We start from the raw sequence: 25,734 nt of genomic DNA, 5'->3' as shown, positions 1-25,734 counted from the left end.
CCACAAGCTTTTTTGAAAGATTTGGGCTTCTAATTTTGTTTCCAATTAGTTAAACTATTTCAGAAAATACAGTTAATCAGTGGTTAAGTGGCATAGAGGTAGAGGAATATATGTAGTTAAGCAATATACGATTGAGTATTGATTAGGTAATTCTCTAAGCTAAGTAAGTGGTAATAAAATAATAACACCACGTCTGTGGGACAGTCTATCCCTAAAAAAAACACGTCGCCTGTCTCAGACCCAGACCAGTCTAGTCTAGGCATAGAGTCTAGAGACCCGATTACGGTAACTTTTAACGTCAACAATCCAGACACGCTTCTCGATTCTGCGATACGATTGGTCAAAACAGCTGACGTACGCTGTTGAACGACCAATCGTATCGCAGAATAGAGAAGCGTGTCTGGATTGTTGACGTTAAAAGTTACCGTAATCGGGACCTAGGTCACGGATTAGATGATGATGATTTTTTGGATACTGGCCATTTATTATTATTGGTGGATTCTGTAGAAAAAAAAACCAGTAATCTTCTGTCATTCTTTAAAAATGCAAGCACAACGAAATAGCTGTCTAAATATTTGTTGAAAATCATTATTTTTTCAAGGACTGTTACAATTTAAGCGCAACAGTTCAATATGGCGCAGTCAGAAGCACCATCTGGTACCGCTTCGGAGTTCGCAGCGAGCGAAATGCCGGTATCTGAACTAGGCGAAGGTGAGAACCTCCATTGCGATAGAATAGAGAATACTTAGTTCTATTACCTACACATAATTACGTACTTGTAGAAACTAAGTTAGTACATACCTACTTACCTACCTACCTACTGTTTGGTCTGATTCAGATCGAGAATCAATTAGTTGGAGATAAGTTTAGCAGCTTAAACTAATAAAGAATGAATTAAATACTTTTACGTTTTTAGAGAATGATTATCTCATTTCACTTCCACCTACTGCCTGTTTCCGCAGCCTCGCCTACTCCGGGAGGAGGAGGGACGTTTCCTCCGTACCCGCCGTATGCCACGGAGCCGGCGCCGGCGTCCGTAGCCGACACCATCATCGCCGGCCGAGACATCCGGCTGCAGCACAAGTCCCTGCCGCGGCAGGCTGTACACCCACCCCCGAAGCCTGCGAGGCCTAAGTACGATGCGATGATCTTTAAGATGGTTTATTCCACATTGATCACCCAGATGATCAAAGTGGACTCCAAGCGACAGTAGGTGTCCTTTGATCGCCCATGAATAAGATGACCTGGGTGATCAAAGTGGAATAGATTGGCCCCAAATCATTAAATGATTGGAGTAGGTAGGCAATTCAAGTTTAATGTTTATTAATTTTCCTTCGCAAAAGATGAGTTACTTACGATAATCTACTATAATCTCGTAAATACATATTAAAATAAGTATGTACCTACTAAGCTGCACCTAGGTTCGGCGGTACTAAGATGCTAGCCAGACAAAACCAGGGACCTTCAGTCAGAAGCTCTTCGGGAGAACTTTTTATCAGTTGACCTTTGAATCTTTGATTTCTACTACAACCAATCGCATTATCTGCCTTCTACTTAGGTAGGTAAGTACATGTATAAGACGCATCCTCTATGATTAGCTGTAGCATTAAGTCCTTTACTCCCAGAGGTCCGAAGGCGACAGACGTGAAGCTGACGCGGCGGTCGATGCGTGCACACGCGCGCTGCCTGCGCCGCCACGGGGCAGTGCTGACGGACCGGCTGGAGCGCATGGCGAAGCCGCCGCGACGCAACATCATCTGCCTGTGGAGGGAGCACGCTCATCAGCTGCCACCTGAGACGGTAAGTCTGTAGTGATTTTGACTTGGCGGCTGCTACAGCATACACAGCAGGGATGTTATGGATATATCCGTAACCGTAACCGAAACTTTCGGATATCCGAAATAAAAAAATATCCGTAACCGTAACCGAAACCGGTATAATATTATTCCTATACCTGTAACCGTATCCATAACCGAAACTACATATTATTATCCATAACATCCATAATACGCAGCAATGAAGTACACACACCAGTAGCTTGTTTTAGTCGCAAATTCTACTGGCTTTTTAAAGCTCTTTAGATCTCGTGGTAATGTTACTACTTTCTACTGAAGTTCATTTTTCATTTTACTTGACGTTTTTCTAGGCATGTATGTTGCTGTAACTGCTTTGGATCTTTGATTCTGTACGTGTTTTTTACACGTATTTCTTAATCGCAGATTGCTCGGTTGCGTTCTATGCTGGATGCTGATGAGCCATTTAAACCAGACCAGGCTTACGAATATTTCGTCAACCTGCGGAAAACTAAGAAGAAAACGACCACTACGTAAGTTATCCATTGAGGCATTTAAGTGAATGATATAAATATAGGTTCTTCACTTTAATATAGGGTATGGGGACAGCCAAACCTTTCTGGTTCCTAGTTGTGCTTTCAGAGAAGTCTTTCCCGAAAACTATAATCCGGGCCTCTTCAAGGCGAGAGTGAATAAGCACTTACAGGGCAGATATGTACCATCCTAAACTGCATCCCACTTAACATCAGGTGCGATTGTGGTCAAATACCTGCCTTGTTATGCATAAAAAAAAAGTATCTACCAGTACCAGTTTATAGATGATGATGATAGCAACAGAAACAGAAAAAGCCGCCGCGCCGCAACATCATCTGTCTATGGAGGGAGCACGCTCATCAGCTGCCGCCTGAGACGGTTAGGCGATTATCACACTGTACCACGCTCCGCCGCGGTCCGCGTGGCTACATAAAAAGAATCCCGCGCGCAGACGCGTTGTCAGTGTGTTGTGCCGCTCGTTCTTTATATACAAACTGAGGTACTTGTATACAATGATTAAATCTGTCGTTCCGCGTACCGCGGCGGAGCGCGGTGCTGTGTGATAATCGCCTTAGTATGTAGTGATTTTGACTTGGCGGCTGCTACAGCATACGCAGCAATGAAGTACCTACACACACCATTGCAGTAGCTTGTTTTAGTCGCAGAATCTACTGGCTTTAAAGATCTCGTGATAATGGTTCTACTGATGTTCATTTTTCATTTTACTTGACGTTTTTCTAGACCCTACACACGGCCACACTGTTAACTATCCATTTCCGTTTTTGCTCTCGCTCTAATCAAATGGTGATTCTTTGTGATAGAACGAGATGTCATGACTGGCAATAGGCAGTTAACACTGTTGCTGATAGTACATGTTACTGTAACTTTGGAATTTTGATTCTGTAGGTGTTTTTCACACGTTTTCTTAATCGCAGATTGCTCGGTTGCGTTCTATGCTGGATGCTGATGAGCCATTTAAACCAGACCAGGCTTACGAATATTTCGTTAACCTGCGGAAAACTAAGAAGAAAACGACCACTACGTAAGTAATCCAATGAGGCATTTAAGTAAGTGAATGATAAATATATAGGTTCTTCACTTTAATATTAACTCAAAATTAATGTTTAGGGTTTGGGGACAGCCAGGCCCTTCTGGTTCCTAGTTATGGGTCAATTTCCCAAGCACATTTTTTGAGCGGCGTAGCTGAAAATCATATGTTTTTTATGACATAGAACTTTGATTTTTTTTTACACNAACAGAAACATTATTTACTTATCTCGACAGTGCCAAAGTGAACCAAATAAAGAAGGACGTGCTGGCGATTTGTGCCGACAAGCGGTTCGTATGGGCGCGAAACGCGACAGTCGCCTTCGCGAGGGGCATCCAGCAGCGACTGTCAAGACCCGGACGATATGCTTTAGCTGACAGGTTATTGAAATTTATTATTGTTTTTGAAATGGAAACCTTATAAGTACAAATAGTTACCTATTTTACCAGATTATGACCTTAACTGTTACTGGCTTTCTATTTCCTTAGGATGTTGCGGTTATCCAACATAGTTTTAGAAGAGATATGCGGTTACATGCACATGAGAGCTCCTTCGCGAAGGTGTGGCCATCCAAAGGCCAAGTTCATGATGGAGATGGCGGACAAGGTAATTTTCATGACGTCATAAGATGTCAAATTGAGTGTTTCTTTGAACGCTATACATTTTTCATATTGTTGTGGACAGGTAGCGGTATGGATTGACGAAGTCCTTGCTGAATCAGACGATCGCATGCTGATGATGGACTATGACGAAGATGAAGGTAAAATTTCATAATTTGTTTATGTGATTTAAGACAATCAATTCAAGAGGAACAATTGTCATCATTTTAATATGCAAGTTACCATACAGGATTTGTACAGTCTCCAACACAAGGTAAGAGATGCTTTGAAATTGTGGCAATTGTTCTTTTTTGATTTGGTTTGGCTCTGCTCTTGAATCTTTTGATATTTTCATCTGAGAAAACTGGGTTTCGCAAAATTTTTTATGTATGAACAATTGTCGACAACTTCAAATGCGTCAACACAGCCCACTTTTCTCGGATTCGCTCAACAACATCTTAAAGCGAGGTATGTTTTGTTGCTGAAGAAGTGGAACAGAGCGCCGCCGAAGCGGACAGACCAGTGGCTCCTAGTGGCTCGCAGACGAACGCGGCGGCCACCCCTGCCGAGAGCATGACCCCAGCGGACTCGGCCACGGCCACGCCTGGGGCCACCACGGCCTCCGCCACCCCTGATGCACAGACCCCCGCCCAGACGCCAGGACAAACCCCAGCACCCACTCCCGGCCAAACTCCGGCTTCGTCTAAGACCAATTTAGCACCCAAGTAACAAAGTGAGTATACATCACTGAAGATAATCGCTATCATTGCCATATTTAATTTATGAAACTTTTACAGGGTGGACCACTTGTGGAACCGCAAACGATTTCGATGAATTTCCGGTTCTCTCTTTTTTTCTCTTACTCATCCCCGCCAGGATCTCCGCTAGGAGGAGACCTAAATCGTAATTATATGTAATAATATGTTTGTATACCTAACGTAACTTCATCATTATATTTTTCTTTCCAGATGTTATAGGAGCGGATGAAGCCGGTGACACCGGCTTTGCAGACGACTTTCTGAATATGATGGGAGGTGTAAGTATTTATATATTACTGATTTAATTATGCAACTCTATTTACTTAAATTGCATTTTTCTAATGTGTTTATTAATTTAATAGGTCGTCAGCCTCAAGAATAGTGTCTGCAAGATAAATAAGTTTAGTGATAATGACAGTCGTAGTTTAGAAACAGTCCTTGAAATTGTACAACCAAAACCAGAACCCACAGCACCCACTTGACACAATGTCAATTTGTAGTTTGAGAATATCATAGTGAACCGATTATATCAGGATATCTTTGTTTGTAACTCTGAAAAAATGTAAAATGAAAAAATATAGCAAAATTATAAAATTGCTGAAACGTGTGTTTTCCTAAACTAATTTCCCACGACCCCAGTCTTCGTCATTCTAATACAAGTGAACACAGAAGGTAACTAATTGATTTTAATTTTAAATTATTTCGTAAATCTTTCTTCATTTTCCAAACTTATGTTCAATGTTTTATTTACATGTTCTTGTGTTCATTTGTGTTGGAGAATGAAGACTGGTTTGTCTTAATGATACTAAAATACCATTGGAGTTATTAAATATAGTATTTTTTTATTTCAGGGTGGTCTTCTAAAGGGACGTAAGTATCTCTACACGAAAAGCACATATTCATTACAAAGAAAAGTTTTAAAATAATTTCGTTTTTTATTTCAGCGCAACCAGCATACTTAAAGTTTTCAGGTAAGAACGAAATGTTTTTAATATTTATTTTATTAATAAAATGTAACTATTTTAGTAATCGACGAAATACAATAAACTAATTTTAAAATACAGGTCCAATGCTGGAAGCATTTCTTATCCTAACTGATTCAATGAGCAATAAGGGAGACGAACAACTTTTGACACATGGAAAATTTTCACAAACTTACAAAGAGGGTGCTGATGAGTAAGGGTTTCTTTACCTCTAATTTAGATTATTAGATATGCTCACAAGACAAGAAAACAAGCAAGCATTGGTTACGAAAAAAGAACTCTGTTCTCTGAGATTAACTTTAATCCTTAGGTTCTTACATTCCAATATTTCAGACTGAAACAAACTCCCGATTTTGAAGCGACAGAGTTTAACACGACTCTGTCCAATCAACTCAATAAAGACCTTACCGCCACCGCCAAGCCTAACACTCCGGGGAATCTAGCAGCTTGCATGAAAGGTAGTTCTTGAAATATTTCATGTTGATAGATAGAGATAGAAAGGATTCACAAGACAGGTAATCTTATCGTCAGAAAAATATTTCTTTCTTACGTGCCTTACAATAATATTTACGATGCATTTTTTTGTTCCAGAGATCGTTGAAATTTGCGGGAACTACCTGGCACAGAACGCTGAATTCAATAGTTAGCATATTATTTTAATAATAATTGACAGTAGATACAAATATCATTGATCTATATTTAATTTACTACGCTTCTTATAGAGGACAAAGGTCCGGCATTCAAGCTACTTGTTAAAACAATGAAGACAAGACCAAACGATCAACTCTACCAGAAAGAAAAGGCTAAGAGAACATTCGGAAAAGCAGCGAAAGAGTAAAAAAGCTTATTTCATCTTTTTCATGTTGTATTTCGTGGTGATTAAACTCCCGGTTCTGCTTTTAGACTTGATGAGGCCCGTGGGCTGGAGAGCGATCATGATGATCCCAATTTATCACAGGAAATTCATTCAACTTTGTCAAAGCTGGTAGACCCTGTGACTCCAGGAGATCTGAAGACGGATATGAAAGGTACCTAACGCAATTCCACCCCTTAACACGATCGAAAAAAATAATATTATAAAATATTCTGTCATTTGTTTTAGAAACTCTGGATATTTGCTCCAAGTACTTGTCTCAGTGTGCCATTGACGAAAGTAAGTAACGACCTATTTATACCAAGTTATAAATTATGTAACTTATCTATATTAATTATACGTAATGTATCTCTGCAGTTGAACGTGGGCCTGCTTTCGACTTGCTAATAAAGGAACTGCAAAAGGATGGATCTGGAAACTTCACACCACAGTTTGATCCTTTGAATTGCAAGTTTGCTGCGGCATATGTGTTAGTTAAACTTTAACAAACTTTTTGGTGGTTCTAATCATAGCTTTTATTATCAGTTCATTAACATTATTCTCATGGTATTTGTCTTCCTAGATTGAAATCTGCCCCTGGTTTGTCTTCAAGTGTACCTAACCCAGAAACTGTACCAATATTCACTGAGGCTCTACATAGAGCAGTGGATCCAGCTACCCCCGCGAAGCTCAGGAATGACATGAATGGTAAGTAATAACATATAATTAAGAAAAAGTAGTCGGAATAAGTTTACATTTTCTTATTTATTTTACAGAGGTTATTGGAAGGTGCAGTAACTACCTTTCAGCATTCATTCGTGACCGAGGTTAGAAATTATAGTCATTTCATTTAGTTAGTTGATATCTTTACCAACATATTTTCTGATTTGACTAAAGTTTTTGCTTATTTTTAACTAGGGAAAGCTTTGGAATTATTGCTGAAAACCATGAAAGGCAAAGGTAAAACAGAACTTGCGAAAAGAAACAATTATGGAATGGATTACATGACTGGAGCAATTGAGTAAGATTTTACCTAAATAACTGTTCCTAAAACTAGCAAGTGACGTTATTGTGACACGAATAACTGAATATCTCTCTATTCCTATCACAGAACCGAAACGGCTCCTATGTTGGTACCATTTCTACCAATTAAAGATATTGCTGACGAAGCAAAAGGAAAGCTGACTGAAGATATGGAAACTCCTACTCCTCCTAACCTGAAGATTGCTATGAAAAGTACGATCGTTTTCTGATAAAATTTCTTTCTGAACATATTTTCTCGTCCTGAAAAAAAGTCTAATATCTATAAAATTGTGTGATTGCAGGCTTGGTGCAGGATGTGGCGAGACATTTATCTCAAGCAATTGCTTTACGCAGTAGGTTTTATTTCCAATAATCACAAATTGAAAGATTATACGATTCAATTTTATTAATTCATAAACCCCATCAAATTACAGGCGGAGTCGCGGGAGAAAGATACCCTTTAAATTTTCTAGCAGCTGTTAAAAATTCATTGGGATCACGATCTCTATTCAAATACAAAACATTTGGACAAACATACAAGGATGCAGCTGAAGAGTGAGTGGGATTATTATGTGATACTTAAATGATTACATTACAATGTGAGTATGATGATTAAGTATTTAATTATAATTATCTGTTCTATTAGACTTAAATATTCCGGCCCCCTAGAATACGACCCAAAGTGTGAAGAATTACAGCATGAAATATCATCAGAGATGGTTCGAGGAGTGCCCACTAAGTTACCACCAAGCATTTCAGACGGATTAAGACGTGAGATGAAAAAACTTTCATGTTTTTTTTGCATTGTAAACAATTTATTTAATTTTTACCTGAAAATATTTTGCAGCTACGATGAGTGAGGCCTCCAAACATTTAGCAAAAGTTGGAACCGAGAAAGGCGAGTAAAATAATATAAACCAATGATAACAAAGCTATAGTACAATGACAAAATATTCTTAAACTTGTCGCTGGTTTCTTTGTAGGTGAAGCCCTAGATTATGTTGTAAAGCTTATGAAAGAAGAGGGAGAAACACCGCTCGGTCAACTACAAGGATATATGCAGAGTTATAACGACGGAGCTCGAAGGTTAGAATATACAATTCCAAGTTACAAGATGACAAAAGGAAGACATTAGAATTACTTCGTTTTTCTGTAACTACAAGTAATAATTTTACAGGATAGAAAATGCACCGAGTCTTGCCAGCGAGAAAGTTGATAAAGGAGCTTACGAGTCAGTAAGAGGAAAACTGACGAGTTTAACCGAGAAAAAGCCTGCACCAGAACATGCGAAGTATTTACCAGGTATCATTTTGATCACTTTCGTGTTTCTTTTAAGAATATTGTGTGATAATAGATATCATATATTTCATAAATAATTATAGGAATACTGGACGACTCTTCAAAGTTTTTGGCAGCTCCGTTCCCAGAAAGTAAGTACAAGAACCAGTATTTTAGGAGAAGTTCTTAGTTTCGTAATAAAGTTAAAACCTGCATCTGATACACAGGTGAATCTGAGAAACGTCGAGTCTTGGCCGATTTGATGGCGCGCAAGGAAGACAATATTGTTGGCCAAGATGGTCTGTACAAGCTCACATTCAAGGAGGGTGGTGAAGAGTAAGTATCACTCTAATACTACTGATAATAGCAGTAGGTACACACATTCTGAGACTACTAAGCCATACATTGCAGAATAATGAATGCTCCAGTGGGGATTACGTCTGCTTACGATGAGTCTAAAAAGACCGAAATGCTTGGTAAAATCAACACGGTTATACCAGATAAGAAATTGGCAGATGCATTAAAAGGTGATTATGTAAAACCATCGAATGAAAATGGACAGATAACTAATTAAAAAGACAATGATAACATTTTTACCTAATACCATTTCACAGATCCATCTCGTGAAGGAGCTGCTTATTTGACAGACATAATCAAAGGAAGAGGTTTGTAGCGAAATAAACTGGAAAACCAATCAATCCTTGAAAGAATGAAACTAAGAAATATTATTTTACAGGTGAAGCAATGCAAGTCATTCACGACAGTATGCAAAAAGAAAAATCAAAGGACTTCCTATCACTTGGCAAGTTTCAGAAAAATCATGAGCAAGCAGCGCAAATGTAAGGAAATAATTACCTAATCACACATTTAAAAAAAAAGCAAATTTTAACAGTCATGATTACGTAAAAGTACATTAAAAAAAATTCTAGGTTGGAAACAGCAGATCACTTCGGTGGCCAACATCCTAATCCTGTGATCTTAGATAGAGTAAACCAGCGCATTAATTCTCTACCAACAGTCGTTTCGGCAGACATGACTAAAGGACACATGCATGGTATGCTGACACTAATCTACTGCCTACTTAGACTGCCTATGTAACATTTGCTGTAGTATTTTTGCTGAAAAGATAACCCATATGCGATAATGCAAATCTAACTTTTCTTTATTATAAACGAGCGAAAATATGTTTCAGATACCACTGATATCACGGCTGCGTATATTGCTGGTGTGGCCACGAAAGAATGTAAGTCCAAATAACTATGGAGGACAATATGTATTGGACCAAAATATCGATTGTATTAATGTAAATTATATTTTCAGGTGGCTTGAGTGCAAAGGAACTTGCAGCGTTAGATGAGTCAGGGTGAGTACGCACTGGTCAATAGACCAGAGGGTAAAGAAAGAACAGGGGGGGGGGGGGAGGGGGAAGGTACTACTCTCCTGAAGCCAGACGTCGCTTACTCCGACGACTTATAGAGCCACAGCCTGTGGCGGAACCGCGAAAGAATGTCTAGGCCGTTTAGCCCGGACAGTAACTCACTGTTCTGTCTTAAAAACTTCGGAGGACACCGTCAGGTTATAGACAGGGCCTGCCCATCTGGGTCGACGAAAAGATGTTGCTCAATATATGACGATTTGAACTGATTTTCCACAGGCAACAAAAAGTGCCGTCTCCAAAAGCGGCATCCCCACAAGCAGCGGTATCCCCGCAAGCAGCACCGTCACCGCCCCCGGCGAGCCAGGCTGGGGACAACGCGGACGACGAGGCGCGCAGGAGGGCCGAGGAGGAGGAGGCCGAGCGCAGGCGCCGCGAAGCCGAGGAGAGACGCAAGAGGGAGTTAGAGGAAGAAGAGAGGAGAAGGAAAGCTGCTGAATTGCGTACGCGTTCATCATTTTATCGGATCTCTACTTAGTTACTTTAGGCGCTTGTCCACGCTAAGAAAGTCGCCGGGACTACGCAAGAATTCGTGTCGTTTCTACACACGAACTGTGTACAATGCTCCGGCGCTGACCAAGAAATAATTATTGTCTGTGCTAGATACGGACACGATGGTCCGACGAAATTCTTGTCTTGTTAGCGGCAGACACGGCGAAATTTCTTAGCGTGTACAAGGGGCCTTACCGTTTACGTTTGAAGTTGTAATAACGAGAAAATATATTTTAGGTGCGTCAGCGCGAGCAAGAGGTGCTGATGGTAAGAATGTTTTTTAAATGCAAACGTAATACGTATAATACGTATTTTACAGTTACTAATGTAAAGTGACCGTTTATGCAAAACAGAAGTGGATCCAGACCGTGAAGCAGCAATGGGAATTTTGCATAGTCAGCTCAAAGCGAAAGGTGGCGAAACCTTCTACAAGCAACCCCACACGGAACTTTCCCATGCACAGGCATCAGAGTGGTGACGTATTCAATCAACGCATATCTTATTAAAAACTGAGTACCATTAACCACAGTATAAACTCAATAGTGTCAGTACGTGAAAATGATAGTGTTTTTATATTGGAATTAGGTCCTACGATTATAAATTATCAGACTTAATTCCTAACATCATCAGGCTGACGCAGCCGCCGATGAAAGTTGATAAGACGGTGAAGGAGTCTGCGGACACCGGCCGCCTCCACAAGAAGTTCGAGAGGAAACTCAGCACGCTGGTCAACAAAAGCACTCCACCCACAATGGTCGATTCAATGCAAGGTATTTTTTTTTAACAAAATGATAATGATTTTTAATGATTCTACTTTGATACTTCGTCTGTCACTAATGTTCTCATCAGCTTCAGATAGAAGTGAGAGAAAGAAGATAAGAGCGAAAAATATCTGATCGACATTTATAAAACAACTAGCTGACCCGGCGAACTTTGTTCCGCCTTAATGGCAATAAATAAGCAGACTTTTTTTTTAATTTCGAACGGGATAATAAGTATCCTATGTCCTTCTCCTGGCTCTAAACTACCTCCCTGACAATTTTCAGCTAAATCGGTTCAGCCGTTCTTGAGTTATAAGTGGAGTAACTAACACGACTTTCTTTTATACATATACAGGGTGTTTCTTGTAAGGTGTCAAGCCGAAGGCAGGTGATAGGTGAGGACTAGACCTATCGATTTCACCCCCATGTATGTTCTACGATTTTTCATAGTTTAGAAGTTATCGTTAATTTTGTGATTTTTTCAAATTTTATGACCCAGTAGGCTTTAAATTTTTTTATCTTTTTTTTGGGTCGACTTTTCTCAGATTTCTTTTTTTTGACAGATTCCCTATTAATTGCAGATTTTTGAAAAAAATAATCAACTTCCTATCTTTGATNAAATAGTTTTATAAAAGGTCAACTAAGTTGGTTAGGTATTTGTATTGAAGATACTTATACAAATGAACGTATAAAATGAGTTTATTTTTAAAAGTATAGGTACAGGGTGGAAACGATAAGTGATTTCACTTGATTTTTAATTATACAAGATATCGAGAAACTGTTTACTGTTCCTGTAAGTGCTTCATGAGCTCTTTAAAACAATAACAATAAATAGGTCAAAGAATAAACTGGATCTATGCGAAAATTAAATGTTTCCGAATTTCATACTAAATGTATGCCGCCAGCCATACCTACCATATTAGAAGTGTTAATTTTTTAAATTTTAATTTTTAATTGAGTAATATAAATTAATTAAAATTTCGGAAAATCCAAATGCTGGCTCTTTCCTTGCACAAAGGCTTAGTATTGCCATTCAGCGAGGAAATGCAGCCAGCATTCTCGCCTCTTTGCCTCACGGACACACTTTTATTTTTGAGTAATATAAGTTTATATTTTTATTTTGTTTAGAGTTAAGTTTGCCTTAGTTTTACACTTGCGAGCAAAAGTATGGAATCACTTACATGAAGTTGTTTCCACGCGATCTTGTGTACTAACCAATTTGTTAGTAACAAAAAAAGTAGCACCATTTTAAAGATTAAACTTTTAACTTTAAATTGATACCAAATTCATTTAAATCACACCAGTATTTAAAAAGATATTCCGGCTGATGTGAAGAAGTAAGGAAAAAGACATGTATCAACTGTTTGATACGTCGCGAGTTGCGGCCTATTTAGCGGCCCGCTGGCTGAGCCCTTCTTGCAACAGTGCAACGATTTGTGCTGCTTCTGTAGGTGTAGAATCCCAGGTAAAGTGTCAAAAGAAGCCGAGATGAGTATGGATCAACGTGTGAACACAAAAATCCGAAAACACGTGCTTTTATAGGGGGTAAATAGGCCGCAACTCGCGACGTATCAAACAGTTGGTACATGTCTTTTTTCTTACTTCTTCACATCAGCCGGGATATCTTTTTAAATACCGGTGTGATTTAAATGAATTTGGTATCAATTTAAAGTAAAAAGTTTAATCTTTAAAATGGTGCCACTTTTTTTGTTGCTAACAAATTCGTTAGTACCTACACAAGATCGCGTGGAAACAACTTCATGTAAGTGATTCCATAGTTTTGCTCGCGAGTGTAGTTACTATTCAAGTAGCCATAAGATAAAAATAATACAGAATACATAGGACTGTGATACCTTTTTAGAATCTTAATTAACCAAGGAAGTTTTTAAGGTAATGGGCACGATCGTCTTCCTAAATTTTTTTTACACGATGGCTGATCAAAAGTGCAAGACAATGAATTAATTTTTCCTTCTTCTCTGCAATTTCTTAAAATTTTCATACTTGTAAACTAGTTTGTTGAACTTTAATATTTTCTTTTGATAGCCCAACTATCCTTTGTGATAAGGAAAAAAACTAGATTGAAAAGTAACCTTATTTGTAGAAATGGCATGAGAAAAATGAATCGAAGGTAGCAATTTTCTAAAAATGCACAAAAACTTAAAAATCTTGAAAACGGTGATATTTTTACTGGGGTCAAAATTGGACGTTAGGGAGACCATGGCGAGGCCTATCGATGGTTACAGGGTTATCCATTGTTTTTGGGACACTAATTGAAAGATCTTAAGATTCAAGTTTAATTAATTCATGAACCCATCAAATTACAGGCGGGGTCGCGGGAGAAAGATACCCATTAAATTTTCTAGCAGCTGTTAAAAATTCATTGGGATCACGATCTCTATTCAAATACAAAACATTTGGACAAACATACAAGGATGCAGCTGAAGAGTGAGTGGGATTATTATGTGATAAATGATTAGGTACATGTGATTATGATGATTAAGTGTTTAAATTATAATTATCTGTTCTTTAGACTTAAATATTCCGGCCCTCTAGAATACGATCCAAAGTGTGAAGAATTACAGCATGAAATATCATCAGAGATGGTTCGAGGAGTGCCCACTAAGTTACCACCAAGCATTTCAGACGGATTAAGACGTGAGATGAAAAATCTTTCATGATATGTTTGCAATGTAACTAGGTATTTATTTAATTTTAACCTGAAAATACCTATTTTGCAGCGACGATGAGTGAGGCCTCCAAACATTTAGCAAAAGTTGGAACCGAGAAAGGTGAGTAAACCAATAGATTACGTAGTTAAAATACAATATCATGAAATATTCTCAAACTTGGCGCTGGTTTCGTTTAGGTGAGGCCTTAGATTATGTTGTAAAGCTTATGAAAGAAGAGGGAGAAACACCGCTCGGTCAACTACAAGGATATATACAGAGTTATAACGACGGAGCTCGGAGGTTAGAAAATACAATTCCACAAGATGACAAAAGGAAGATATTGGATTATTTCTTTTTTGTGTAACTACAAGTAATAATTTTACAGGATAGAAAATGCACCTAGTCTTGCCAGCGAGAAAGTTGATAAAGGAGCTTACGAGTCCGTAAGAGGGAAACTGACGAGTTTGACCGAGAAAAAGCCTGCACCAGAACATGCGAAGCATTTACCAGGTATCATTTTGATCACTTTCGTGTTTCTTTTAAGAAGATTGTGTGATAATAGATATCATATATTTCATAAATAATTATAGGAATACTGGACGACTCTTCAAAGTTTTTGGCAGCTCCGTTCCCAGAAAGTAAGTACAAGAACCAGTATTTTAGGAGAAGTTCTTAGTTTCGTAATAAAGTTAAAACCTGCATCTGATACACAGGTGAATCTGAGAAACGTCGAGTCTTGGCCGATTTGATGGCGCGCAAGGAAGACAATATTGTTGGCCAAGATGGTCTGTACAAGCTCACATTCAAGGAGGGTGGTGAAGAGTAAGTATCACTCTAATACTACTGATAATAGCAGTAGGTACACACATTCTGAGACTACTAATGCCATACATTGCAGAATAATGAATGCTCCAGTGGGGATTACGTCTGCTTACGATGAGTCTAAAAAGACCGAAATGCTTGGTAAAATCAACACGGTTATACCAGATAAGAAATTAGCAGATGCATTAAAAGGTGATTATGTAAAACCATCGAATGAAAATGGAGAGATAACTAATTAAAAAGACAATGATAACATTTTTACCTAATACCATTTTACAGATCCATCTCGTGAAGGAGCTGCTTATTTGACAGACATAATCAAAGGAAGAGGTTTGTAGCGAAATAAACTGGAAAACCAATCAATCCTTGAAAGAATGAAACTAAGAAATATTATTTTACAGGTGAAGCAATGCAAGTCATTCACGACAGTATGCTAAAAGAAAAATCAAAGGACTTCCTATCACTTGGCAAGTTTCAGAAAAATCATGAGCAAGCAGCGCAAATGTAAGGAAATAATTACCTAATCACACATTTAAAAAAAAAGCAAATTTTAACAGTCATGATTACGTAAAAGTACATTAAAAAAAATTCTAGGTTGGAAACAGCAGATCACTTCGGTGGCCAACATCCTAATCCTGTGATCTTAGATAGAGTAAACCAGCGCATTAATTCTCTACCAACAGTCGTTTCGGCAGACATGACTAAAGGACACATGCATGGTATGCTGACACTAATCTACTGCCTACTTAGACTGCCTATGTAACATTTGCTGTAGTATTTTTGCTGAAAAGATAACCCATATGCGATAATGCAAATCTAACTTTTCTTTATTATAAACGAGCGAAAATATGTTTCAGATACCACTGATATCACGGCTGCGTATATTGCTGGCGTGGCCACGAAAGAATGTAAGTCCAAATAACTATGGAGGACAATATGTATTGGACCAAAATATCGATTGTATTAATGTAAATTATATTTTCAGGTGGCTTAAGTGCAAAGGAACTTGCAGCATTAGATGAGTCAGGGTGAGTACGCACTGGTCAATAGACCAGAGGGTAAAGAAAGAACAGGGGGGGGGGGGAATTGAATGATCAAACGAACTTACCAAGTGAAGTTCGATCTAAATTATCCTGTTTTCGCCGAAGAGATTTAAGGTCCCTCCCAACCCGAAGATTTCTATATCTTCTTCCCTGGAGGTAAACGTCAATGTCATCTCTTCTCTAAATATAATGAGACCGCTCGGACACCGAGCCCACAGCGTGGTAGGGGTGGGGTTGCCCGCTCTTTTGTTTTTTAATACTACTACGCTGAATATTGTGTGCGGATTGGGTTGTCGTACAGGGGTACTACTACATGGTAACTTAAATCTCTTCGGCGAAAACAGGATAATTTAGATCGAACTTCACTTGGTAAGTTCGTTTGATCATTCAATTTTAGGTGCATCAGCGCGAGCAAGAGGTGCTGATGGTAAGAATATTTTTTAAATGCGATAAAAATATACAATATAAAGTTAAGTATTTTACAGTTACTAATGTAAAGTAACCGTTTATGCAAAACAGAAGTGGATCCAGACCGTGAAGCAGCAATGGGAATTTTGCATAGTCAGCTCAAAGCGAAAGGTGGCGAAACCTTCTACAAGCAACCCCACACGGAACTTTCCCATGCACAGGCATCAGAGTGGTGACGTATTCAATCAATGCAAATCTTATTAAAAACTACCATTAACCACAGTATAAACTCAATAGTTGCAGTACATGAAAATGATAGTGTTTTTATATTGGAATTAGGTACGATTATAAATCATCAGACTTAATTCCTAACATCATCAGGCTGACGCAGCCGCCGATGAAAGTTGATAAGACGGTGAAGGAGTCTGCGGACACCGGCCGCCTCCACAAGAAGTTCGAGAGGAAACTCAGCACGCTGGTCAACAAAAGCACTCCACCCACAATGGTCGATTCAATGCAAGGTATTTAACAAAATGATAATGATTTTTAATGATTCTACTTTGATACTTCGTCTGTCACTAATGTTCTCATCAGCTTCAGATAGAAGTGAGAGAAAGAAGATAAGAGCCAAAAATATCTGATCGACGTTTATAAAACAATGTCGTCGTTTCTATTTCACAGATGTCGTCATTGAGTCTTCTCGTGTGCTATCGGAATTATTCGTCGCGAGCAGTAAGTAACTTTAGTATCAGTCTAGCCACAATATAACCTTTTTGCAACGTCACTTAATAATTACTTGATTATAGATTACAAGGCTTTAGTGCGTGAGGCCCTAATATCTGAAATGCAGAAGCGAGGAAATGAAATACTAATCGAATTGGACGGAGCTGCTGAAACATTCTTCTTTGCGGCACAAAGGTATAAAAAAAGACAAAAAACAATATTAACAAAAATAATAAAATATGTAAATGGATATTAATTTTACATGTTCATTAGATTGAAGAAAGCCAAGTCCCTCGAAGTAAAAGAACCGTGCACTAATGTCGCCTACTATCTGACAAAGAAACTGGACGATATGATACGATGTCGATCCATGGCCCGTAAATTAACATCCACAATGAAAGGTTTGCACCACAATTTGTTTTTTATTTAATCGTGTTCAATAAACCAGTACTTTAACGTTAACGACAAAACCTACACAATTTTTCATGTGTTGCATAAAATATTTTACAGAGCACATCAAAGTTGCTGCTGACTACTTATCGGAATTAGTGACTAAACCAGGTAATTTAAGTAACTCTTTAAGCATCATGAATTTACTAAATTTAATTAAAATAATCGTTTAACAACCATTTAAAAATCTACAGATGAACAAATTGAAGCTTATGTAGCATTATTGGGAGAAATGGAAGCAGCTGGCGACTCCCTTTTAATTGAGGGAGACATTCCAAAGTCCTACAAAGATGCAGCAGCTTAGTAAGAGATTTTTTTCTCTACTTAAAGCAGGTAGGTAATACAAGCTGGAAATGACTTTAACGTTTCTTTCAGCCTACGTCAGCTCACGTCAGCTACAGATCAAATAAATCGCCCGAATAGCTCTCTACAATCCCAGGCTGAGAGCAAGTTGAAAGGGATTATGGCCAATGTGACGGCTACTGGCTACACTCAAACTGTGATGAGCGGTAAGCGTGAAGAAGTAAAACTAACTTGATTCATAAGAAATGATGTTTTACTATAAGTACTTTATGTATAACTTTTCAGGAGTCATAACGGATTCTACGAGATTGCTGGTATCATACATCATGTTGCAAGGTATTTTATCAATACGTCTTTTTTGAAGAAATCTTATAACATCAAGCCATCGCCAAATAATCATTTGGCTGTATCGTTTACAGGTGAAAAGACCGAAGCCTTGAAGATTATGATTGAGCAAATGGATCAAGCCGCAGATAATGTACTGCTGCGACATGGTACTATTCGCAAAACGTACACCGACGGAGCTGACATGTAAATATTTTCACTATTTTATTTATACGCTGAAAATAGTGAGTTAAAATATTTAACTCTAGGTTACGTGGCAAGAACACCGACCAACTTCGAGTGTCGAACGTCGATCCCGTCGTGACCCGAAAAATACAAATCAAACTTCATAACTTGATGAACGGATGCACACCAGACAAGTACAAAGCATTAATTGATGGTACATATCCATTGCTTATGTAAAGTATATATTTCGATTTCTAGTCTTCATGAATTTTCTAAAACCATCTATCTGTTTTCAGATGTCATCGAAGATACTACCATGTATCTAGCTGTTCACTTCTTGCGACCACGTAAGAAAATAAAATTATTATTATATTAATGACTAGACATAATTCGCAGTTCATTATAATAAATCCATTATTTTGCAGAAATCATCCAAGTATGCAAGTGCATGAAGAATGTATTTGTACAATGCGAACTCTGGTGCGACGAGATACTGCGGCGGGTCGCGAAGCCCTGCTGTACGTGCTCTCGCCACGTGTCGGCACAGGCGCTGCAGGACCTAGCTCCGGCCCAGCGTCTGCAGATCAGCCCTGGGTCCTCAAAAGCGTTCGCGCCGGGCATCGAGATATCACTATCGACTTGCCCTTCAAAAATGAGCAGAACTTATAGACGAGGCGAAAAGCCTCCACCTTGTCCTGCCCAAAAACCCACACCTGGCTGTGAAAACGCTACCACAACATCCTACCTTCTCTACTCAACTGTGTACAATCAGCGGCCGTACGATGACATATCCTCAAAATATTCTCCTGAAGCTGAATCGCTCCGCGTGGAAACTCCTACTCCGCCACCTGCTGGAGCCGAAAAGTATTCACCGTTGCATTCTATGTTCTTTAAAACGGACCCTTTAGACATGCCATCATCTTCACGTCAAATGGACATGAATCAGCAACCGGAACATGAGAAACAAGAATCGGAGGAATCGTCACCTGAGACTTACTATACTCCGCCTACGACTGACTCTCATCCTTCTCGTGATTCGAGGAGAGACAGCTCAAGTCCTTTCTGGCAGTCGCCGACGACTATGTATGCAAGAATTCATACACACGAACACCCGTCCTTGCAGAAAGCGGCACCTTTTGAATTTTCTAGAAGATCAACAACGAGAGCTAAAACTGGATTCAATTCACGTAATATTTTTCAGATTAAATTACAATGTTATGTAATTTTGTGGATATTGTATTAATATAGCGTAATGTCTAGGTACACCAATTGTATCAACTGATCAAATGGCTGACTGGCATGCGATGATGGTGAGCCTGATGTGGAACGTGCAAGCCTGGCGAGACTGGATACAGGACTACATCAATCGTGCCCTTACATACAAATATGAACCTAGAGTTTCTCCGTGTAAGTACTCCCACCTCTAACCATAGTGACACTGCTAGAGGAAATCCAAAAGCTTTTATACGAATGAGACTTATTTTTCAGCTGAAGCTGAAGAAAAATGGACGGTATTGCAAAGAAGAATAGCTACAGAGGCTTTACAGTGGCGCCAGTATAATAATTTCAGCCGTCAGCTCACTCTACGCCTGGCTCTACGATATAGAGATAAACAAGTAAACTTTCTTTAAAATCTTGAGCTGTCTCTACCATCAAACACAATCGATGCTATATGAAAAATTATTAAAATTTTACATTTTCCTAGATTGTGTCACCAACACGCGCTACTGTAAAGACTGAAATGTACATGGACTGTCAGAGAGAGATGCTAGACATCATCGACATGTTTTACAGGTGGACGCACTGGCTGAGCGCAGTTGTAAGTAGCAGAAATGTAGCAATATAATCTACTGTTTCTTATTGCTGATACCGATCCTAATAATCGAATGCCTTTTCTGAACAGGTGAAAGAGACGGACTCATTAAAACAAGTGCCTGAATCTGACGTACCTTTACATGAATTGTATGTATTAGAAGTAATATAACACTGAAGTTTTATGCGTTATATCAAAAACTGATGTCTTATTTCATTCATTACTAGGCGTTGGAGTCATTTTAGGAAGAAAATTGAAGAATATTCCGATGATTGGATCAAATATAATGTCCACTTGAAAATTTGCTGGGAGCACAAATATAAAAGCCTTATTAATGGTAAGTAAGGCACGTCTAACACTAATGTCTGGTGGCCAAATGAAGGACGATCTTTTGTTTTTTCCAAAATCTGAAGAAGCTCCTGCGATTTTACTGGGATTACTTAGTTTGACTTATGCTCGTTTTCACCATCAATCCTTAATTTTAAGTGACCCCTATGGAAACAAAATTCCTGTAATATATTACCATAGGGGTCACTTAAAAATTAGGGATTGATGGTGAAAACGGGCATCAAAGTCCTATTTCCCCTAGATGGGACAGAGAGCGCCCACAACAGTACTCCATCGCGTTCGGCCTTGAGCTTTGGGTTTGATCTCGCTCCAAGTCTTGCCGATTTTCTTCGCATCATTTGCGCCGCCTAGTTTGTTCGGAGTAATGAATGAATAAACTTGTTTTTCTAGAATGGCTGCCATCGTGGGAGCAGCCGGGACCGGTTTGGGTCGTGAGCGCGTGCGGGGCCGTGCCCAGTGGGGCGGTGGCGGCTGGCGTTTTCGACGGGGAGGTCACGTGGGTCGCGAGGACTACGCACAAGTAAGAGACCCCACCACTAGCTTCTTCGAAATTATCGAAATTAGCGGCTGCCGGACGCTACACAACACTGGCGAAACGACAACGTTCGAATAGTGTGGTGAAGGTCTGAGATTCGCTGCACAGCGTATGTAATAAGCTCCCACTTTGCAACGGAGAAAAGTCGATACTATATTCTTCAGATTAAATTCTTTGCAAGTTTCAAAACAATAATATTTTATTATACATTTTTAGATGCAATGTGCTACCTGCCGCTCTGCACCCATCTAAGCACTGCTGTCTTGTCTACGCCGACGGAGCCGTCCATCACTACACCAAGTATCAAGTAAGAATTTATAGCTAAACCACCAGTCACTAACTCTCAATTAATAAAAATAGGCCAGATTAAAATGCTGACTACACACATTTATAAGTAAAAAATAGGCCATATTAAAATGCTGGCTACACACATTTATAAGCAAAAAATAGGCCAGATTAAAATGCTGGCTACACACATTTATAAGCAAAAAATAGGCCAGATTAAAATGCTGGCTACACACATTTATAAGCAAAAAATAGGCCAGATTAAAATGCTGGCTACACACATTTATTTATAAGCAAAAAAAAAAAGAGGAGTTGGCTGTAAGGATGTCTGTTACTACGTCACGCAAAAAACTTCCGGACGAATTTTGATGACCGACTATTCAAGGCGGCAGAACATGCATCCCTATATTTTTACACCCTGTATAAATATTATTGACATACCTGTCATCCCCAGGTGATGTGCAACGCTGAAGTATCGTGGGTAGCGTGGCGCGCGGGCGCAGTGGGCGCGCGTGCAGTGCGCGTGGCGAGCGGCGTGCACGTGGGCCGCGTGCACTACCGCGGCTCGCACCTGCTCGGCGCCGTGCACGCGCCGTCCTTCCGCTGCCACGTCGTCATCTTCGGAAGACCCTTCGCCTTCAACTGCTACGAACTCCTGGTCTTGACTGGGGGGAATGGTGAAAAATAGTGATCTGAATTCGCGGACGCGTTTGAAATTCGTTGTTGAGATTTTGAGGTCACACCCTCAAAGGGGACGTAAATTTTAACTGATTTATAACAAAGCACATACGGTGTGAACGCAGCGCTGCGCCTACGCAGTATGAAAGTTACGGTTTGGAAATTCGCTGAGTGACGCGACGTGTGTTCTCAAATCCATGTCGCGCCGTGCCGTGGCCGCTGCGTTGTACCTAGTCTTTATGATTATTCCATCTGAATATCATAGTCGCGAAATAAATGAAAACACTTGAACAAATATTCGAGCGGTTATAAAAAAGTGGACCGCTCTTTTGGGAATGACTGACAAGTTTACAAAACATTGCAGCTACTATCGTATAATTATGTCCATTATATCCAGATCGGTGAAAACGTTGGTTTGTAAATGACGTAATTTTGTTGTGTTTTGTACTTTGTGATTTTTGATCGTTTTGTTTTACACTAATACACGTTTATTAGGAATATTACGTTTTATTTCAAACTACTTTCCACTATCACCGTCCCAATCCGTGAATAAGTTATTACAGGTTATCCATGGTTGAAGTTAGTAGGTAATTAGTTTTTAGGTACTTTTGATTCAAAAGTACCTAAAAACTAATTACCTACTAAAATCTAATTTTACTTCAAAAGTTTTGAAGTAAAATTAGATTTTAGGTTTTAGATATTGACACGCATTTTAATATCTTATCAAAAACTTTATTTACCCGTTCCTAAAAATCACTAAAATAAACTTTTTTGCATAGTATTAACAATTAAATAAATTAAAGTTCTTTCTGCGGCACAAATATCACAGATTGTTAACTCTCTGCGTGCGCTGACATTTCCACGAGTACTTTTTCGATGACGCCCTTGGAGCCGACCAGCCGCACCATGTCCCCAGTGTGGAACATGTCAGTGGCGTGGGTGGCGCCCACTATACAAGGTAGCCCGTACTCGCGGGCTATTACGGCTCCTGGAATTAATTACATTGAAATTATTGCAGAACGAAAATTTTCTGATGGCGAAAGCAAAATCAATGAGACTGAAAGAAAGTCCTATGTTAATAATATGGAGGGAAAAATTATGACTGTACTCCCTACTCCCGTATTTACTCTCACCAGTTGGCACGACTATTGCGTCACAGTGACTCGACAGTGGCGTCAACTGGTGGGACAATAGCGATAGTTCTCGGGACTATTGTTCACATCATCTAGCTAAGATTTTAGTGTGAACACTCTTTCTATCCAACTCCAACTAACCGTGTGAAATGAGGCCTCCAAGTTCCGTGACGATGCCGCTAAGCAGCGGGAAGTACGGCGACCAACCGATGTCAGTGGCGTACGTGATCAAAATATCTCCTTGCTGCAGTTGGTTGATCTGTAAACATTTTTAAAATGAAAATCAAATTGTCGATTTAAATTAAATCTAGTCCTAGTTGGGTAATTATAGACCCTTTTGNTCCACCCATACAAATATGAGCCAGTCGTTGTAATATGACGTCACGCGCATAAAATGGCGTGCCGGCCGCCGCCCGCACTTTTAAAATTCAATATCTTGGAAACTAATTAACGTATCGAAATAATTCTTTCACGTGTATTTTTTATTTTTAACAGAGAATACAGAAAGCTAAAAAACAAAATTAGTGAACATTCTTCATTCCTGTAATAGGAGTCACTTAAAAATTAGGGATTGATGGTGAAAACGGGCATTAAGGTCCTATGTCCCCTAGATGGGACAGAGAGCGCCCATAACAGTACTCCATCGCATTCGACCCTGAGCTTCGCGTTTGATCTCGCTCCAAGTCTTGCCGATTTTCTTCGCATCATCTGCTACAGCGCGCTGCCAAGCTGGTTTGGGGCGACTTACGTTTGGGATTAGTAATGTAAAACTTGTTTTTCTAGAATGGCTGCCATCGTGGGAGCAACCGGGACCGGTTTGGGTCGTGAGCGCGTGCGGGGCCGTACCCAGTGGGGCGGTGGCGGCTGGCGTTTTCGACGGGGAGGTCACATGGGTCGCGAGGACTACGCACAAGTAAGGGACCCTACCACTAGCTTCTTTCGAAATTATCGAAATTAGCGGCTGCCGGACGCTACACAAGCGCCGGCGAAACGACAACGTTATAGTGTGGTGAAGGCATAAGAGACTCGCTCCCGCTTTGCAACGGAGAAAAGTCGATACTATAAGACCTATATTCTTAACCTTCAGTGGTTGGGAAGACCAAACTGTGGATCCTGATTATACATAAGTTGCAGTGGTGTGAAAGAAAGTTCTATTTAGAGCGTAGTGTCCGTTCAATTTATATGCAACTACACTAATCACCTATTTTATTATACATTTTTAGATGCAACGTGCTACCTGCCGCTCTACACCCATCTAAGCACTGCTGTCTTGTCTACGCCGACGGAGCCGTCCATCACTACACCAAGTATCAAGTAAGAATTTATAGCTAAACCACCAGTCACTAACTCTCAATTAATAAAAATAGGCCAGATTAAAATGCTGGCTATAGTTCCAGAATACTGGACTGTCCTGTCGATGACATTGACAGTGGGGCGCCACCGTCAATACCGGATCGCTGGTTCAGATTTTTGCCATGTTGGAAACCATATAGTTGAACGATGGTAGCGCCCCCCTGTCATTGAGTTTGGTGGGACAGTTCAGCGTGGGTCATCTATACACACATTTATAAGCAAAAAATAAGCCAGATTAAAATGCTGGCTACACACATTTATTTATAAGCAAAAAAAAATGAGGAGTTGGCTGTAAGGATGTCTGTTACTACGTCACGCAAAAAACTTCCGGACGAATTTTGATGACCGACTATTCAAGGCGGCAGAACATGCATCCCTATATTTTTACACCCTGTATAAATATCCTGTATAAATATACCTGTCATCCATAGGTGATGTGCAACGCCGAAGTATCGTGGGTAGCCTGGCGCGCGGGCGCGGTGGGCGCGCGTGCAGTGCGCGTGGCGAGCGGCGTGCACGTGGGCCGCGTGCACTACCGCGGCTCGCACCTGCTCGGCGCCGTGCACGCGCCGTCCTTCCGCTGCCACGTCGTCATCTTCGGCAGACCCTTCGCCTTCAACTGCTACGAACTCCTGGTCTTGACTGGGGGGGATGGTGAAAAATAGTGATCTGAATTCGCGGACGCGTTTGAAATTCGTTGTTGAGATTTTGAGGTCACACCCTCAAAGGGGACGTAAATTTTAACTGATTTATAACAAAGCACACGGTGTAAACGCGGCGCTGCGCATACGCAGCATGATAGTTAGGGTTTGGCAATTCGCTGAGTGACGCGACGTGTGTTGTCAAATCCATGTCGCGCCCTGCCATGGCCGCTGCGTTGTACCTAGTCTTTATGATTTTTCTATCTGAATATCATAGTCGCGAAATAAATGAAAACATTTGAATAAATATTCGAGCGGTTATAAAAAAGTGGACCGCTCTTTTGGGAATGACTGACAAGTTTACAAAAAATGAAGTTTACAAAGAATTCAGCTACTATCGTAATATTATGTCCATTAAATCCAGATCGGTGAAAACGTTGGTTTGTAAATGACGTAATTTTGT

At 39.8% G+C, this 25,734-nt stretch overlaps 5 protein-coding genes and 1 long non-coding RNA gene across 7 annotated transcripts; all 6 read left to right on the top strand.

Moving 5' to 3' along the window:
• The first annotated feature begins 542 nt into the window (after positions 1-542).
• Positions 543-2,330, top strand: LOC114355593 (uncharacterized). The gene is made up of 4 exons (XM_028308538.1): positions 543-711; positions 963-1,134; positions 1,626-1,800; positions 2,220-2,330. Exons 1-4 carry the CDS (start codon positions 633-635, stop codon positions 2,328-2,330), a joined length of 537 nt encoding a protein of 178 aa, XP_028164339.1. The 5' UTR covers positions 543-632.
• A 748-nt stretch (positions 2,331-3,078) lies between these two features.
• LOC114355588 (uncharacterized) lies at positions 3,079-5,327 on the top strand. Of its 2 annotated transcripts, XR_003656117.1 has the most exons (7): positions 3,079-3,369; positions 3,612-3,755; positions 3,864-3,981; positions 4,060-4,135; positions 4,462-4,707; positions 4,943-5,010; positions 5,095-5,108. XR_003656117.1 is itself a non-coding variant. In XM_028308533.1 (6 exons), the coding sequence occupies exons 1-6, from the start codon at positions 3,281-3,283 to the stop codon at positions 5,212-5,214; spliced, it is 615 nt and encodes a 204-aa protein (XP_028164334.1). In that variant the 5' UTR covers positions 3,079-3,280; the 3' UTR covers positions 5,215-5,327. The 2 variants fall into 2 exon arrangements, 1 of the variants encoding a protein (XP_028164334.1); XM_028308533.1 differs by lacking the exon at positions 4,462-4,707 and having other exon boundaries at positions 5,095-5,327.
• A 262-nt stretch (positions 5,328-5,589) lies between these two features.
• Positions 5,590-6,707, top strand: LOC114355570 (uncharacterized). The gene is made up of 6 exons (XM_028308505.1): positions 5,590-5,602; positions 5,677-5,703; positions 5,797-5,908; positions 6,049-6,173; positions 6,307-6,357; positions 6,438-6,707. Exons 3-6 carry the CDS (start codon positions 5,802-5,804, stop codon positions 6,551-6,553), a joined length of 399 nt encoding a protein of 132 aa, XP_028164306.1. The 5' UTR covers positions 5,590-5,602; positions 5,677-5,703; positions 5,797-5,801; the 3' UTR covers positions 6,554-6,707.
• Positions 6,708-7,515: 808 nt separating this feature from the next.
• On the top strand, positions 7,516-22,642 carry LOC114355592 (uncharacterized). The gene is made up of 36 exons (XM_028308537.1): positions 7,516-7,589; positions 7,979-8,146; positions 8,238-8,362; positions 8,575-8,677; positions 8,769-8,893; positions 8,974-9,021; positions 9,097-9,205; positions 9,281-9,396; positions 9,484-9,534; positions 9,606-9,708; positions 9,799-9,923; positions 10,062-10,112; positions 10,190-10,232; positions 10,524-10,747; positions 16,489-16,518; positions 16,611-16,731; positions 16,881-17,020; positions 17,181-17,231; positions 17,306-17,417; positions 17,496-17,623; positions 17,733-17,783; positions 17,867-17,975; positions 18,048-18,181; positions 18,261-18,311; positions 18,395-18,506; positions 18,569-18,699; positions 18,782-18,832; positions 18,911-19,672; positions 19,746-19,892; positions 19,974-20,101; positions 20,191-20,304; positions 20,389-20,447; positions 20,526-20,635; positions 21,037-21,166; positions 21,398-21,488; positions 21,921-22,642. Exons 1-36 carry the CDS (start codon positions 7,516-7,518, stop codon positions 22,152-22,154), a joined length of 4,461 nt encoding a protein of 1,486 aa, XP_028164338.1. The 3' UTR covers positions 22,155-22,642.
• Positions 10,975-11,331, top strand: LOC114355571 (uncharacterized). The gene is made up of 2 exons (XR_003656116.1): positions 10,975-11,063; positions 11,150-11,331. It is a non-coding gene; the product is annotated as an uncharacterized LOC114355571 (long non-coding RNA).
• A 378-nt stretch (positions 22,643-23,020) lies between the features above and the next one.
• On the top strand, positions 23,021-25,636 carry LOC114355591 (uncharacterized). Its single transcript, XM_028308535.1, has 4 exons — positions 23,021-23,102; positions 24,061-24,190; positions 24,501-24,591; positions 25,062-25,636. Exons 1-4 carry the CDS (start codon positions 23,021-23,023, stop codon positions 25,293-25,295), a joined length of 537 nt encoding a protein of 178 aa, XP_028164336.1. The 3' UTR covers positions 25,296-25,636.
• Positions 25,637-25,734: the final 98 nt, after the last annotated feature.

The sequence above is a fragment of the Ostrinia furnacalis genome, unplaced genomic scaffold (genome assembly GCF_004193835.3).
Source record: "Ostrinia furnacalis isolate ACB-3 unplaced genomic scaffold, ASM419383v2 OfSCF2422, whole genome shotgun sequence".
Taxonomy (NCBI): Eukaryota; Metazoa; Arthropoda; class Insecta; order Lepidoptera; family Crambidae; genus Ostrinia; species Ostrinia furnacalis.
Note: the sequence above shows the minus strand (reverse complement) of the source record. Positions and strands in the feature narration are given on the sequence as shown.